The 17,275-nt window shown below is 31.0% G+C and overlaps 2 protein-coding genes across 3 annotated transcripts in view; both read left to right on the forward strand.

Annotated features, from left to right (window-relative positions):
- Positions 1-17,275, forward strand: part of LOC131694216 (CUE domain-containing protein 2-A) — a 363,208-nt gene that overhangs the window by 339,271 nt on the left and 6,662 nt on the right. Inside the window, exon 6 of one of the 2 annotated variants that reach the window (XM_058982750.1) lies at positions 16,177-16,210. In XM_058982750.1, coding sequence (XP_058838733.1) covers positions 16,177-16,189 — 13 coding nt within the window. In that variant the 3' untranslated portion in view covers positions 16,190-16,210. Of the gene's footprint in view, positions 1-16,176; positions 16,326-17,275 lie in introns of those variants that run through there. The other variant, XM_058982742.1, reaches the window with a different exon arrangement.
- Positions 1,255-5,252, forward strand: LOC131694212 (uncharacterized). The gene is made up of 4 exons (XM_058982720.1): positions 1,255-1,298; positions 1,360-2,066; positions 2,130-2,400; positions 2,537-5,252. The coding sequence occupies exons 1-4, from the start codon at positions 1,258-1,260 to the stop codon at positions 3,714-3,716; spliced, it is 2,199 nt and encodes a 732-aa protein (XP_058838703.1). The 5' UTR covers positions 1,255-1,257; the 3' UTR covers positions 3,717-5,252.

The following is a 17,275-nucleotide window of genomic DNA, read 5'->3' on the forward strand; positions in this document are numbered from 1 at the left end:
GGTGGCAGAAGAAGTCGTAGTTTTCGTGATTATGGTAAGATTCGATGCCCAATAATTATTCGATATAATAAGTATATTCAATTATATAAAATTTACTTTTCTCAGGATATTTTTTGGGCCACAATGCAGAAGGAAGTTGGACCAATACCAACAACAGTTATGGCTTGTTTGGAGTACTCCGAATATATAAATGCCGCGTTGGGCAATTTAGGGGATCCAGAAATTGGAGAAATCGAAAGCGATATAAGATGTGTTTCACTTGGATCCGTTGGCGCTAACCTTCGACTTTGTTTCCGGATATTCAAAGCCGAATTTAGTTTCATGGCTGGAGAGCGAGCCGTCATCAAGTTAGTGGCAGCTGCTGTTAAAAAAAGGGGAATCGGTTTCTTCACCAGACGGAGCCAAAGCAATAATTCCGGAACTAAAAAATATCATGCGATTGATAATGAAAACTCTGTGCGTGAGAAGATTGTCTTGTTCTACCAGAAAAGATAAAATTAAATAAAGGGAAATGTTGGTACAATATTGATTTACAATTCTGTGTATTAGGTTCGATGGATCTGAAGAGCAGAAGCATTTTCTAAAGTCGTTGGTTGAAACTGATATACGTATTAGTGAAGATGCCCATGGAGTATTTGGCAAAGTTCGGTGTAATTTATGCGAACAAGCAAACTATATTATTTGTCGTCCCGAGAAGACTGGTCGTTGGAGGGTTTCTAACTTTTTTGCTCACATCAAGAACGTCCATAAGGTAGAATTTGTGACTACGATGAATAGCCAAAAGCGTCCTTTCGCTGCTATATTTAGCTCGAAACTGGTTGACGACGAAGCGTCAAAGCGACAAATGACGGACGCGTTGTACACCGAATCTATGGTCGTTGAGAGTCTGGATGATAACATGTCGGACAAAATCAGTCCTTATCAGTGGAGTACTGAATCAGATGAACCGACACAATATGAGGCTGGGTGTACGTCATTTTCTAACGATGAACCGGTTATGTCAGATCTTGTTACAGTTGACATAACTCAAACGTTCCACGATACATTGTGCTGTGATGAAGAATCCAGCAATGGCGAAATGCGTGAGTCCCTCGTTGCCACTTGTTCATATGATGCCGAGCAGTTAAACTTGGATCGTGCTACGGAACGGCCGACCGCAGCACCAGAGATTTAAAGGTCCGCACCATCACTTCTTCAAATACAATCGACATATTATCAAATGTGTCATCTCGTAGCGCCAAAACCCGTGGCCAAGGAATGCGGTATACTATGCTGGAAAAAGATCTTTTTACATATAGGTAACGATATTTACATTTAGACCTTGTGGAAATAATGAATCATATCACATGTGCCCTGTAGATTCATACAAGGAGGCAAGGAACTCTACGAGTTCGATCGAGCAAACACTCCTTCACCGCACATTCGGACAGTGCAACGTTATTTAAGCAAAAGTGCTGAATGTTCTACGGAGGGCAAGCTGATGATAAGAGAGCTGAAGGAATATCTGGAAAGAAACCGATACCCACTTGCAATATGCTGGAGCGAAGATGCGACCAGAATTACCGGTGGCATTGAATATAATCTGAACGAAGACAAACTCTCTGGTCTGGTAGCACCAATCGGCACAAATGGAATGCCCATCATGAACCTATTTAAATGTTCTTCACCACGGAAAGTTTTAGCTGATATACAAGATAACCCTATCGGACGCAACGTTCAACTATGCATGGCTCAACCCATTTGTATGGACGCAGCTCCATTTTGTATACTTTACTACTGCACGAACAATAAATTTTCAACATCCGATGTTCTAAACAAGTGGAACTTTGTTCAAGCTGAAATGGACAAAGAAGACATTAAAGTTGTTTGCATAGCAACTGATGGTGATAGCCGATTCATTGGAGCTATGTTGAAAAAAATGAAGCTACCGAATCATACCGACAATCCCTTTAGTGCTTGGTTCGTATCCAACACCAACAATGACAGTCTATGCGTTCAGGATCCAACTCATCTAGCGAATAAATTTCGGACGAGGCTTGTCAATCAGACCAAGCAGTTGATACTCGGTATGAAAACTAATTTCAATTAGGAACTTGCATAATAATCTGGACCACCTTAAAATTTTTCAGGTCGGCTTCAGGTATCGAAAATACATTTAGAAGAACTAGTGCGTGATGTTTCGAAAGACCAACACGGCTTGGCCGAAGGAGACCTTAGTGACAAGGACAAGATGAAATTTCGACCAGTAGAAAAAATTACATCTGAACAAGTCATGTCAAGCCTCGATCAGCATATTCCTCTTTCCAACGGCACTGTGGCATACCTGAAAAATATTTCATGCATCATATCCTCGTACATGGATCCATCGTTATCGCCGGCGCAACGAATCTTTAACGTGTGGTGAGTGATGAGCATTAGTACGCCTACATCATACACATAGAATTAGAACTCACTTTTGTAAGCAACAATATTTCAACTGTATCTTAAGGAACCACAACTTCGAAAGGAGACTTAGTATTATTGTTTATAATTACAGGAAAGCTCTGTTCCTGATTAGGTGCTGGCGCAATTGGTGCATCTCGAAGCATAACAATATACAAAACTGTATAACGACTAATGCCTACTGGGGACTGGAAATAAACGCCCACACGTTAATTAATTTCGTTGTTCTATGTAGAACAAAGAATCTTGAATTCACAATAACACTACTTCAAAGTCAGACATGTGAAGGAATTTTTCGTGATGCTCGCTCATTATTCACATCAACAGAATCTACTATAGTCAATTTTACGATGCAAGGATTCGAAGCTCGTCTGAATAAAATACAAACCAAAAGAGACATCATGGCAAGACAACGACACAATCTGGCTTTTCCTCGATTGAAGGCTACTTCTATTTTCCCGCGCAAAGAAGTACTTCCCGGTGATATCGAAATATCCGCTGTAGTGGAGCAAGCCAAGCAAGCAGCATTGGAAATCGCGCTCGAATTGGGATTTGATTTTGATGATATTTCATTCGAAGAAAGCATCGTTTTAAGGCAGCCAAAGCCAAAACCAACACTTGAGTGTGGAAATTTTGAATTCGTTACTATTCCCGAAGAATTGATAACAGATGGCAAAGACGATATATATGAATCAGCCGAACTGTTTTCCAACATTGGAGAAACCTTGAATTTAAAGGATTCCAGCAATTTTAAGCATGTCTTCAGGATAAGAAATCGAAAGAATAAAATTGTTCATGTGAAAAAGAGGACCTTTATATGGATGCTGACATCTGGATTACAAAAATGCTCGACGGATAGATTGTATCGTTTTCGTGATTCTGGACTGGAAGCTGCCGCAATTAATGGAGTGAGAGACTCAAACGCAGTATATACAGACATTACAGTAGGTGTGTTTGTTCTGCTGAAAATCAAGAAACGTTTCGCTGTCTGTAAGGTGTATGGATTTAAATATCTCAAAGGGAAGAATTGTTCATGCTCATTATCAACGATGCCAGTGAAGGTTCCTGAAGGTGCGCGATCAAGAGGTGTTGAACTACTGGGTAGTTTTTTCGATATTGTGCCATGCGACGAGGATTACAATTTAGATCTGATTAGTAATACTAAAACTGAAAATATCGAATGTTATGTGTCACACTTGATGAAACCATCGATATATTCATCAATATTGCATTATGCAGGAGTGACCGTATCGTACATTCAAAATTTGAATTAGAAAATAGAACAAATTTCATCCATTAATACATCTTAATAAAATGAGACTTCATTAATCAGTTGTTTTATATCACATTCGTGCACAAGCGTGCTTTACTACCATTATCCGAAAACTTCCATCTAATATGTGAAAACAGTTAACGAATATTGAACATGTATTGCCAATTTCACATCACATTGGCGAGCCGCACAAGTATGCTCACTCTGTATCAATGTGAGAAAGAGGAAAATGAATATCGAATCATATGTGTCCCGTTGGTGTATTTGTCCCTTGCGTCATGCTTGAACCAACCAATAAAATCTATCAATATTATGAATAGGTAACCCTCAAAGCCATATTATTGTGTCGGCGCACTTTTCAGAAATAATACGGTCACTATACATTTGTCATTTGCCGATCAATGCAAAGTAAATGGGCGTTAACTATTATTTTATAACATTACAAGGTTAGGTTAGCAATTCGTTAAAACATGAGTGTTATCACTCGGTTAAAACAATTTTGTTAGAGCGAATTCCTTACTGTCTTCATATGTAGAAAACAACAAATGTTTTGACAGTTGCCGGACGTATTCCATCAATAGTCAGAGTACTTTGATTTGAATACATACGTATAGATAAGTATAGATAGTGTGTAGTTGCGTATGGATCGAGTATGATTACGAATTTGAACGTTGTTATTTACCTAGAAATTTCATTGTAGAAAAAATTTCAGCAATTGGCATGACTATTCGTGATAATCCGTATGTGTCATTCCCCTCGCGTTTGCCACGGGCAGGAATTTTGTCAGTGGGGTGAGGTAAATAATTGCACAAGTCAATGCAACTTGGAGAAGTGTTATCATGTATTCATTGCTCTGGTTGCTAGCCACCGAGAATTTATAACAGATTCTTAGATTGTTAAAAATGCAACTTCAACTCCGGACAACTGATTGTCGTGAGTGTTGTTTAGTTGATTCAAGCGATATGTGACTGCTGAATATGCTAATAGCTGTGTAATTGAAGATTTCGAAATATAAATAACATTCATCGTATTATTATAACCAATGAAACGACAAATATGAGTTGATTTGTCTCTCTACAAACGATTGAATATGATGCAGATTGTTATGCAATTAACATTCGCGCGCGTAATATCATTATTACTATTAGCAAGAATGATCGAAGGAAGGAAACTGATTCACTAATTTAATACAGCCATGTGCTGAAGATCAATCGAGCTGCATTCCACTGCTTATACAAAAACATTGAAGTGTCCCAAAACAAGCGATTTTACTTCTAACATTAGCAGGTGAAAATATTTTTAAAGTATTTCGAAAGCTCTATTATAAAAAAAAACCGATTTAATCCACCTAGCAGTGAGATGAGACATTTCTTACACATTCACACACTCTATTGGATTAGTTTGCAGAACTCACGAGAAGTAAGCACCCAAGCAGGTGGGATGATAACAGTTGCTAGTCTTGCACGAATACAATCTTGAATAAACTGAATAAATTATAGAAATCAACAAAACGACCGAAATAAAAAAAGTAAAGCAAAAAATGAAATATTAGGTTTTTAAATTCATAAAATGAGTAGAAAAATTAATGTAAATCAAAATTATAATATACACGAATCAAATTAGATTAGGTTATTAAATAAAAATTAAGATTATATTTAGAAATAGTTATAAGATTAATAGAATAAATCGACTCTTACTAACAAATTGAATGAATTAAAACGAATGACTGAACATTAAATGCATAAAATTGAAGATATGAATAAAATGTATCAAATGAATCAATTGAATCCAAGGAATTAAATGAATCAAATGAATCAAATGAATCAAATGAATCAAATGAATCAAATGAATCAAATGAATCAAATGAATCAAATGAATCAAATGAATCAAATGAATCAAATGAATCAAATGAATCAAATGAATCAAATGAATCAAATGAATCAAATGAATCAAATGAATCAAATGAATCAAATGAATCAAATGAATTAAATGAATCAAATGAGACAAATGAATCAAATGAATCAAATGAATCAAATTAATCAAATTAATCAAATGAATCAAATGATTCGAATGATTTAAATGAATCAAATGATTCAAATGATTCAAATGAATCAAATGAATCAAATGAAACAAATGAATCAAATGAATCAAATGAATCAAATGAATCAAATGAATCAAATGAATCAAATGAATCAAATGAATCAAATGAATCAAATGAATCAAATGAATCAAATGAATCAAATGAATCAAATGAATCAAATGAATCAAATGAATCAAATGAATCAAATGAATCAAATGAATCAAATGAATCAAATGAATCAAATGAATCAAATGAATCAAATGAATCAAATGAATCAAATGAATCAAATGAATCAAATGAATCAAATGAATCAAATGAATCAAATGAATCAAATGAATCAAATGAATCAAATGAATCAAATGAATCAAATGAATCAAATGAATCAAATGAATCAAATGAATCAAATGAATCAATTGAATCAAATGAATCAAATGAATCAAATGAATCAAATGAATCAAATGAATCAAATGAATCAAATGAATCAAATGAATCAAATGAATCAAATGAATCAAATGAATCAAATGAATCAAATGAATCAAATGAATCAAATGAATCAAATGAATCAAATGAATCAAATGAATCAAATGAATCATATGAATCAAATGAATCAAATGAATCAAATGAATCAAATGAATCAAATGAATCAAATGAATCAAATGAATCAAATGAATCAAATGAATCAAATGAATCAAATGAATCAAATGATTAAAATGAATCAACTGAATCAAATGAATCAAATGAATCAAATGAATCAAATGAATCAAATGAATCAAATGAATCAAATGAATCAAATGAATCAAATGAATCAAATGAATCAAATGAATCAAATGAATCAAATGAATCAAATGAATCAAATGAATCAAATGAATCAAATGAATCAAATGAATCAAATGAATCAAATGAATCAAATGAATCAAATGAATCAAATGAATCAAATGAATCAAATGAATCAAATGAATCAAATGAATCAAATGAATCAAATGAATCAAATGAATCAAATGAATCAAATGAATCAAATGAATCAAATGAATCAAATGAATCAAATGAATCAAATGAATCAAATGAATCAAATGAATCAAATGAATCAAATGAATCAAATGAATCAAATGAATCAAATGAATCAAATGAATCAAATGAATCAAATGAATCAAATGAATCAAATGAATCAAATGAATCAAATGAATCAAATGAATCAAATGAATCAAATGAATCAAATGAATCAAATGAATCAAATGAATCAAATGAATCAAATGAATCAAATGAATCAAATGAATCAAATGAATCAAATGAATCAAATGAATCAAATGAATCAAATGAATCAAATGAATCAAATGAATCAAATGAATCAAATGAATCAAATGAATCAAATGAATCAAATGAATCAAATGAATCAAATGAATCAAATGAATCAAATGAATCAAATGAATCAAATGAATCAAATGAATCAAATGAATCAAATGAATCAAATGAATCAAATGAATCAAATGAATCAAATGAATCAAATGAATCAAATGAATCAAATGAATCAAATGAATCATATGAATCAAATGAATCAAATGAATCATATGAATCAAATGAATCAAATGAATCATATGAATCAAATGAATCAAATGAATCAAATGAATCAAATGAATCAAATGAATCAAATGAATCAAATGAATCAAATGAATCAAATGAATCAAATGAATCAAATGAATCAAATGAATCAAATGAATCAAATGAATCAAATGAATCAAATGAATCAAATGAATCAAATGAATCAAATGAATCAAATGAATCAAATGAATCAAATGAATCAAATGAATCAAATGAATCAAATGAATCAAATGAATCAAATGAATCAAATGAATCAAATGAATCAAATGAATCATATGAATCAAATGAATCAAATGAATCAAATGAATCAAATGAATCAAATGAATCAAATGAATCAAATGAATCAAATGAATCAAATGAATCAAATGAATCAAATGAATCAAATGAATCAAATGAATCAAATGAATCAAATGAATCAAATGAATCAAATGAATCAAATGAATCAAATGAATCAAATGAATCAAATGATTCAAATGATTCAAATGAATCAAATGAATCAAATGAATCAAATGAAACAAATGAATCAAATGAATCAAATGAATCAAATGAATCAAATGAAACAAATGAATCAAATGAATCAAATGAATCAAATGAATCAAATGAATCAAATGAATCAAATGAATCAAATGAATCAAATGAATCAAATGAATCAAATGAATCAAATGCATCAAATGCATCAAATGAATCAAATGAATCAATTGAATCAAATGAATCAAATGAATCAAATGAATCAAATGAATCAAATGAATCAAATGAATCAAATGAATCAAATGAATCAAATGAATCAAATGAATCAAATGAATCAAATGAATCAAATGAATCAAATGAATCAAATGAATCAAATGAATCAAATGAATCAAATGAATCAAATGAATCAAATGAATCAAATGAATCAAATGAATCAAATGAATCAAATGAATCATATGAATCAAATGAATCAAATGAATCAAATGAATCAAATGAATCAAATGAATCAAATGAATCAAATGAATCAAATGGATCAAATGAATCAAATGAATCAAATGAATCAAATGCATCAAATGAATCAAATGAATCAAATGAATCAAATGAATCAAATGAATCAAATGAATCAAATGAATCAAATGAATCAAATGAATCAAATGAATCAAATGAATCAAATGAATCAAATGAATCAAATGAATCAAATGAATCAAATGAATCAAATGAATCAAATGAATCAAATGAATCAAATGAATCAAATGAATCAAAAGAATCAAATGAATCAAATGAATCAAATGAATCAAATGAATCGAATGAATCAAATGAATCAAATGAATCAAATGAATCAAATGAGACAAATGAATCATATTAATCAAATTAATCAAATGATTCGAATGATTTAAATGAATCAAATGATTCAAATGATTCAAATGAATTAAATGAATCAAATGAAACAAATGAATCAAATGAATCAAATGAATCAAATGAATCAAATGAATCAAATGAATCAAATGAATCAAATGAATCAAATGAATCAAATGAATCAAATGAATCAAATGAATCAAATGAATCAAATGAATCAAATGAATCAAATGAATCAAATGAATCAAATGAATCAAATGAATCAAATGAATCAAATGAATCAAATGAATCAAATGAATCAAATGAATCAAATGAATCAAATGAATCAAATGAATCAAATGAATCAAATGAATCAAATGAATCAAATGAATCAAATGAGACAAATGAATCAAATTAATCAAATTAATCAAATTAATCAAATGAATCAAATGATTCGAATGATTTAAATGAATCAAATGATTCAAATGATTCAAATGAATCAAATGAAACAAATGAATCAAATGAATCAAATGAATCAAATGAATCAAATGAATCAAATGAATCAAATGAATCAAATGAATCAAATGAATCAAATGAATCAAATGAATCAAATGAATCAAATGAATCAAATGAATCAAATGAATCAAATGAATCAAATGAATCAAATGAATCAAATGAATCAAATGAATCAAATGAATCAAATGAATCAAATGAATCAAATGAATCAAATGAATCAAATGAATCAAATGAATCAAATGAATCAAATGAATCAAATGAATCAAATGAATCAAATGAATCAAATGAATCAAATGAATCATATGAATCAAATGAATCAAATGAATCAAATGAATCAAATGAATCAAATGAATCAAATGAATCAAATGAATCAAATGAATCAAATGAATCAAATGAATCAAATGAATCAAATGAATCAAATGAATCAAATGAATCAAATGAATCAAATGAATCAAATGAATCAAATGAATCAAATGAATCAAATGAATCAAATGAATCAAATGAATCAAATGAATCAAATGAATCAAATGAATCAAATGAATCAAATGAATCAAATGAATCAAATGAATCAAATGAATCAAATGAATCAAATGAATCAAATGAATCAAATGAATCAAATGAATCAAATGAATCAAATGAATCAAATGAATCAAATGAATCAAATGAATCAAATGAATCAAATGAATCAAATGAATCAAATGAATCAAATGAATCAAATGAATCAAATGAATCAAATGAATCAAATGAATCAAATGAATCAAATGAATCAAATGAATCAAATGAATCAAATGAATCAAATGAATCAAATGAATCAAATGAATCAAATGAATCAAATGAATCAAATGAATCAAATGAATCAAATGAATCAAATGAATCAAATGAATCAAATGAATCAAATGAATCAAATGAATCAAATGAATCAAATGAATCAAATGAATCAAATGAATCAAATGAATCAAATGAATCAAATGAATCAAATGAATCAAATGAGACAAATGAATCAATTTAATCAAATTAATCAAATGAATCAAATGAATCAAATGATTCGAATGATTTAAATGAATCAAATGATTCAAATGAATCAAATGAATCAAATGAAACAAATGAATCAAATGAATCAAATGAATCAAATGAATCAAATGAATCAAATGAATCAAATGAATCAAATGAATCAAATGAATCAAATGAATCAAATGAATCAAATGAATCAAATGAATCAAATGAATCAAATGAATCAAATGAATCAAATGAATCAAATGAATCAAATGAATCAAATGAATCAAATGAATCAAATGAATCAAATGAATCAAATGAATCAAATGAATCAAATGAATCAAATGAATCAAATGAATCAAATGAATCAAATGAATCAAATGAATCAAATGAATCAAATGAATCAAATGAATCAAATGAATCAAATGAATCAAATGAATCTAATGAATCAAATGAATCAAATGAATCAAATGAATCAAATGAATCAAATGAATCAAATGAATCAAATGAATCAAATGAATCAAATGAATCAAATGAATCAAATGAATCAAATGAATCAAATGAATCAAATGAATCAAATGAATCAAATGAATCAAATGAATCAAATGAATCAAATGAATCAAATGAATCAAATGAATCAAATGAATCAAATGAATCAAATGAATCAAATGAATCAAATGAATCAAATGAATCAAATGAATCAAATGAATCAAATGAATCAAATGAATCAAATGAATCAAATGAATCAAATGAATCAAATGAATCAAATGAATCAAATGAATCAAATGAATCAAATGAATCAAATGAATCAAATGAATCAAATGAATCAAATGAATCAAATGAATCAAATGAATCAAATGAATCAAATGAATCAAATGAATCAAATGAATCAAATGAATCAAATGAATCAAATGAATCAAATGAATCAAATGAATCAAATGAATCAAATGAATCAAATGAATCAAATGAATCAAATGAATCAAATGAATCAAATGAATCAAATGAATCAAATGAATCAAATGAATCAAATGAATCAAATGAATCAAATGAATCAAATGAATCAAATGAATCAAATGAATCGAATGAATCAAATGAATCAAATGAATCAAATGAATCAAATGAATCAAATGAATCAAATGAATCAAATGAATCAAATGAATCAAATGAATCAAATGAATCAAATAAATCAAATAAATCAAATGAATCAAATGAATCAAATGAATCAAATGAATCAAATGAATCAAATGAATCAAATGAATCAAATGAATCAAATGAATCAAATGAACCAAATGAATCAAATGAATCACATGAATCAAATAAATCAAGTGAATTAAATGAATCAAATTGATTTAATTCATCCAGTGAATACACTGAATCAAATTAATGAAATGGATCAAATGAATAAAAAGAATGGATGAACAAAATGAATAAAGTAAAAAATAAATGAAATGCATAAATAAAACAAACGAATCAAATAAACAAAATGAGCTGAAGTGATAAAATGAATAAAAAGAAGAAAATGAGCAGAATTTAATGCATTGATTAAAATGAAAAATTGAACAATGGTAAAATTAATATAAAGAAATAAATTGAATCAAATAAATTATTTGGATGGAATGATTAAAACTGGAAAAGTAGTCAGATTATTAAAATGAAGAAACTGAACAAAATGAATAAACTGGAAAAAATGAATAAAATGCATACAATGAAAACAATGAATAAAATAAGTTAAATGAATGATATGAGTAAAATGCACAAAAAGAGTAAACTGATCAGAGTGAATCCAAAGAATGAAACGAATAAAATAAGTAAAATGAACGCAGATGAACAAAACGAATAAAAAGATGCGGAATGAAATAATTAATTAAAAAGAATTGGTTATATATTTGAAGCTAAAAACATTTTTGAATAAAAAAATGAATAAACCGGATTGTACGAATTTGAGAACCATTGCATCAGAAAGTTTTGAAATGTTTTTGAAAATCCCATCGTCTGAGAAAAGGGTAATAAATATGCAATGGACTTTCTAGGGCTTCCATCTTTTTTTAGTTTTATTCTTTTTGTTTTCATGCTTCTTTACTTGACGGCGTCGTTTTAAGATTATCTGGTGTTTCTACTTTATTGTTGTACCTTAATTAGTTATCAGGAACCTGGAATGTTCAATTTGCTTTGGAATTCGAAGTTTACTTTTTGGTCACATATTCCCGAATAAAGATTTATGTACAGAATAGAATTTCCAGGTCCAGTATTTTAACGCACAATTGAATACAGTAAAGTGAGACAAGGTCACATGTGCTTTCAAGGACCTTGAACAGAGAACGACAGGGAGAATGCGATTCGTGAATGAGACAGGTAGATATTTCAAAGTTTTTATTTGCATTGAAGTAAATAGTGTGAAATGTCTAGGCTATGTCGATAGCATAAAAGCCGTGCATTCAGTTGATTGCAATGCAGTCTCTTTCCATTCATCCTTATAGCTTTCATATTGTTTCGTTCCGAATTCTCGTGCAGGAAATATGGATAAATAAGTCCTATACAGACCAAAGAAATGGTTCAAGCTACTCAGTATATCCAGATATGGACGACGATAAGTTAGAAGACACATTGTAGTTGCATCCCCCATCGAGAGTGGGTACTTTGGGAGTCTTCTTTTCCTGGATCTAATTTGTGGATATTTTTGGTCTTTGATCCGTTATTTTTCATGAAAGTTCGTACCAATACAACGAATGTGCAGCTGATACAACTCATGGTTCATTCGCCTGCGCCACGTTCCGTCTTCCATCTGCACGCCACCATAGATGGTACGTAAAACCTTTCGTTCGAAAACTCCAAGGGCGCGTTGGTCCTCCACGAGCATAGTCCAGGTTTCGTGGCCGTAGAGGACTACCGATCTAATCAGCGTCTTGTAGATAATCAACTTCGTGCGCCGGCGAATTTTGTTCGACCAGAGCGTCCTACGGAGTCCAAAGTAGGCACGATTTCCCGCCAAGAATTTCTCTGATTTTCTCTGCTGTTATCATTGTCGTCGGTTACCAGTGAACCCAAATACATGAATTCGTCAACCATCTCGATTTCGTCACCGTCAATCCGAACTCGGGTGGGAGGTTCACATTGTCGTCTTTAGAACCTCTTCCTCTCATGTATTTTGTCTTCGAAACGTTGATGGCAAGTCCAATCCTTCTGGCTTCAGCTTTCAGTCTTTGAGCATATATTTCATTCAAAATTCAATAGAGATACGAATAGTTTAAATATTGCACGTGGAATGTCTCTTTTGAAAATTTTCATCGTCAAACTTTCATATTACCCAGTTAAGCCAAATATTTTTCTGATAAGTGTAGATACAGGCTTTGAATAGAATTGAATTAAAGTTGAGTTGATGTAGCAGCAGACAAGAAATAGTTTTGTTTTCTCAAACCTTCGCAATTACAATTAATAAATATTTCAGATTGGCAGAAGATCTTATCACACAACTTAGAAATGGATACAGAAATAGTTAGATAGATGCGTTAGAAGAGAGACAGAGAGAGCAAGAGAGAGAGAGGGAGGGAGAGAGAGATGGTGGGGGGGGGGGGGCGTGTGAGGAATGGCAAATGATGGTTAATGCAGTGACATTATTTTTATAGGTATATTATTATGATATATTGATTTCTTACATTCTTATCATAAATAATGTAAGTAGTAATTTTTGCGCCATAACCAGTATAACCTAAATCTTGCAAAAGAGTTAAATTTTCGCTAGATTTTTGGGCTTCAAACATACAGTTGCTTTCGGTAACGCCACGAGTATAATTATATAAGAAATCTTTTATCTCACTACTAGGTGAATTACTTGTTGATCTATGTATTGATATATTATCCAACATTTTCCTCATGATTGAACGCAATGCCCAATCCAAGGAATAAATACTAGAACTCACTGTTTCTTTATCAACACATTATTTTGTCTTTGAAGTGAACTTATATATTGATTTTTGAGAAATAGTTAATTTATTATAAAGGTAATTCACAAAATGTTCTCAACATTGAATTTCTTGAATCACGTAAATGTGTTTTCATACCCCGATATTCAAAATCGGTTTAGTTTTGCCCCTAAAATACCAGTAAAGCAATACTCTGTATGAAACAATCTCATTTTTAGTTAGGGGAAATTGGTAAGCGCGGACTAAAAATACAAAATGTTCAATATCTCCACTGCTCGTGCACGGATTTAGACAATCTATATCTTGTTAGAAAGGTATTTTTACAAGCTTTCTATTTATGTGCAGTTTGTGGGACAAAATTGTATCGTTTGAAAGTTATTTGCAGAAAAACCTGCCATGTTTTGACAAAATCGCCCATATCTCAGAAAGTAAACAACATATCGAAAATCAAAAATAATAGTGTCAAATGGCAACGTTAGGCCTTTCATTTGAAACTAGTTTCATTAAGATCGATTCAGCCATTGCTGAGATAATTACATAACATTTTGTACATACATACATACACACATACACACACACATACAGACATTGTCTCAATTTGTCGAGCTGAGTCGATTGGTATATGAGACTCGGCCCTCCGGGTCTCGGAAAAAGTTTTCAAAGTTTGAGCTAATCCTATACATTTCTTTTGTAAGAAATGTAAAACAATGAAAAATTATTTAAATAGTTTTCGCTAAAAAATATCGAAAATACCGGTTTTTATTCTTGCAAAACCGGTATTTCGGTATTTAATATATGGACGGTTTTACCGGTTTTCGGTAACGGTAAAACCGGTACTCCCAACCCTACTAGAAAACTAGAACTGTTTTCATCCCATCTCTAGTTGGGTGCATACTTCTCGTGAGTTCTGCAAACTAATCCAATAGTGAAATGTGTAAGAAATGTTTCATCTCACTGCTAGGTGGATTAAATCGGTTTGTATTATTCAAATTTGGAATAAAATGTTTAAAAAAGGTATTTTTTAAAGTTGGTGCAATACACAGCAAGTCTACTTTTTTTAGTTAGTTTTAAGCTGAAGTTAAACAAACGGTTGTGTTGAACTACGTTTGTAATAATATTGTCTTATTGAATACAGTCATCATCAATAGAAAGCGATTTTGCTGAATATATAACGAAATCGATTAAAATATCCCTTAAAATATCACCATTGGGCATACATGCAAAAATTCTTTAACGATTTTTGATATACTCCTAATTTTGCCACGTTATACAGTAGGTTCTTAGGTATGCAAAAAAAAATATAACGAAACAAAAAAATCGAAAAAAAATTGGTTTTTGGCCAAGAATTTGATCTAGTTACTCCTTTGTGCAACAGCCATTTGAGTCAAAGATGTTAAATTTGGAATCGTAGACAAAATTTGTAATCTTTCCAATATTTCGATAAAATGTTTCAATGTTGTTTGGTAAAAAAAAACAATACTTTGTTCTTCTCATTGATGAACAGCTTCTTGCTCAGAACACAGGCATTGTAATTGTCTGTTCTCCATACATTACGAACCGTAACAGAGCAGACTTATACTTAAATGCTATGATTCAATTTATTTACCATGTATATAACATTAATTACTCGATTTTCCCAAATTATTCTAATTAAAAATCGTTTATCCCTCATAGTAATTTTTTACGGTTCAAGTTTTTCGCAATATCTGCTCTACGTTTCACCACATCAAAGTTTTTAACGACATGTTAAATAGTTGGACGCAACCTTTGAAGAATTCCAAAGATTTTATGAAGTGATTTAGCTTCATTTTGGGGAGTAATAGTTTCCGTCCCATAATTGCAGTTAGTTTACTTTTTTAACCATTACGTTAATTTGAGGGAATTTCTTAAACTAGTATAGAGGAAACTGTGCCAATCAACCTTTTTTTGTAGTCATAAAATCTATTTTTCTAAGTAAAACAAAAAAAGAAATAACAGGTCTTAAATTACAAATTAATAGACTTTTCAAAAGTGTACGAAAATGAAATTGTGCCATTTTCTTCTTCTTCTTTCAGGCTTGTGTGCTGAGTTTGTTTACCTCCTCACATGGTATTTTATGGCACAGCTGTACGCTAAAGAGACTAGAATAACAAATAGGGTTTTCGATTGATTGACGCCGGTATAGTGGAGTGCACTGGAACTGCACCGTTTTTGCACTTTCTAGCAGAAGTGCAGAAAACTGTTTATATTCCATTGACACCTCTGCTAGAAAGTGCAAAACCAGTGCAATCCACTACACCGGTGTCAATCAATCGAAAATCCCAAAAGAGACGCCATCTTAATTCAGTGAAAACAATTCAACTAGCAACCAGGCTACAGGTCAGCCAACACTGCAAATGTGCAAGCCTCACCAAACTTGTTTGTGGTTATTCCGTTTGTTTCTTCTGCTGAGTTCCTCGTCCAGCTAAAACATTGTTCTATCCGCAGGAATCGTATTTTTCAGCAGCAAAACCATATTGGCCAAAATTTATTATTTACATCATTTGGTATTCGTTACCCTTAGGGTTGTCACCTCTGGAGAGGCTTTGACCCGGAGATTTTCACTGATCGGGGGGGGGGAGGGGGGTATTTTGAGTGGGATGTGACAGAAATTGGAATCAAAGCGATTGTTCGACATTTTAGAGCACTTTAATCGCTTTTTATTATTACGTTAAAGTAAAGTCAGGGTGTCGACTCATTTCTGAAAATGAAATTCCCTGATTTTCCAGGTTTTTCCAGATCTTCTTGAAAATTTTCCAGAGTGCTCAAACAAATCAAATTAAATTCATATTTTTTAATGTCTATCGTTTGAGCTTACACCATTTTTGCATTTTTAGTTAGTTTTAAACCTTTTGTATCTTCCATTTCAATCAAACCACTTTTGGTCTTTTAAATGCCATGTAATTCAAATATTTCCAAATCTAAACAAGTTTCATCCTCTAAAATTTTAAATAAAATTATGTTTTCTAGAGGCCTGATTGTGACAAATCTTGGATCAATGCATTGCATACTCATCGTAGTGCTTATGGAAATCACAGACCAACAGACATAACACTCGAAAACAATGCTTCGCCTAATATAACGGTTATTTTAAATATAGTTTTGGTTGGGGCTGTGATCGTATTCGCGATAAGG

The sequence above is a fragment of the Topomyia yanbarensis genome, chromosome 1 (genome assembly GCF_030247195.1).
Source record: "Topomyia yanbarensis strain Yona2022 chromosome 1, ASM3024719v1, whole genome shotgun sequence".
NCBI lineage: Eukaryota > Metazoa > Arthropoda > Insecta > Diptera > Culicidae > Topomyia > Topomyia yanbarensis.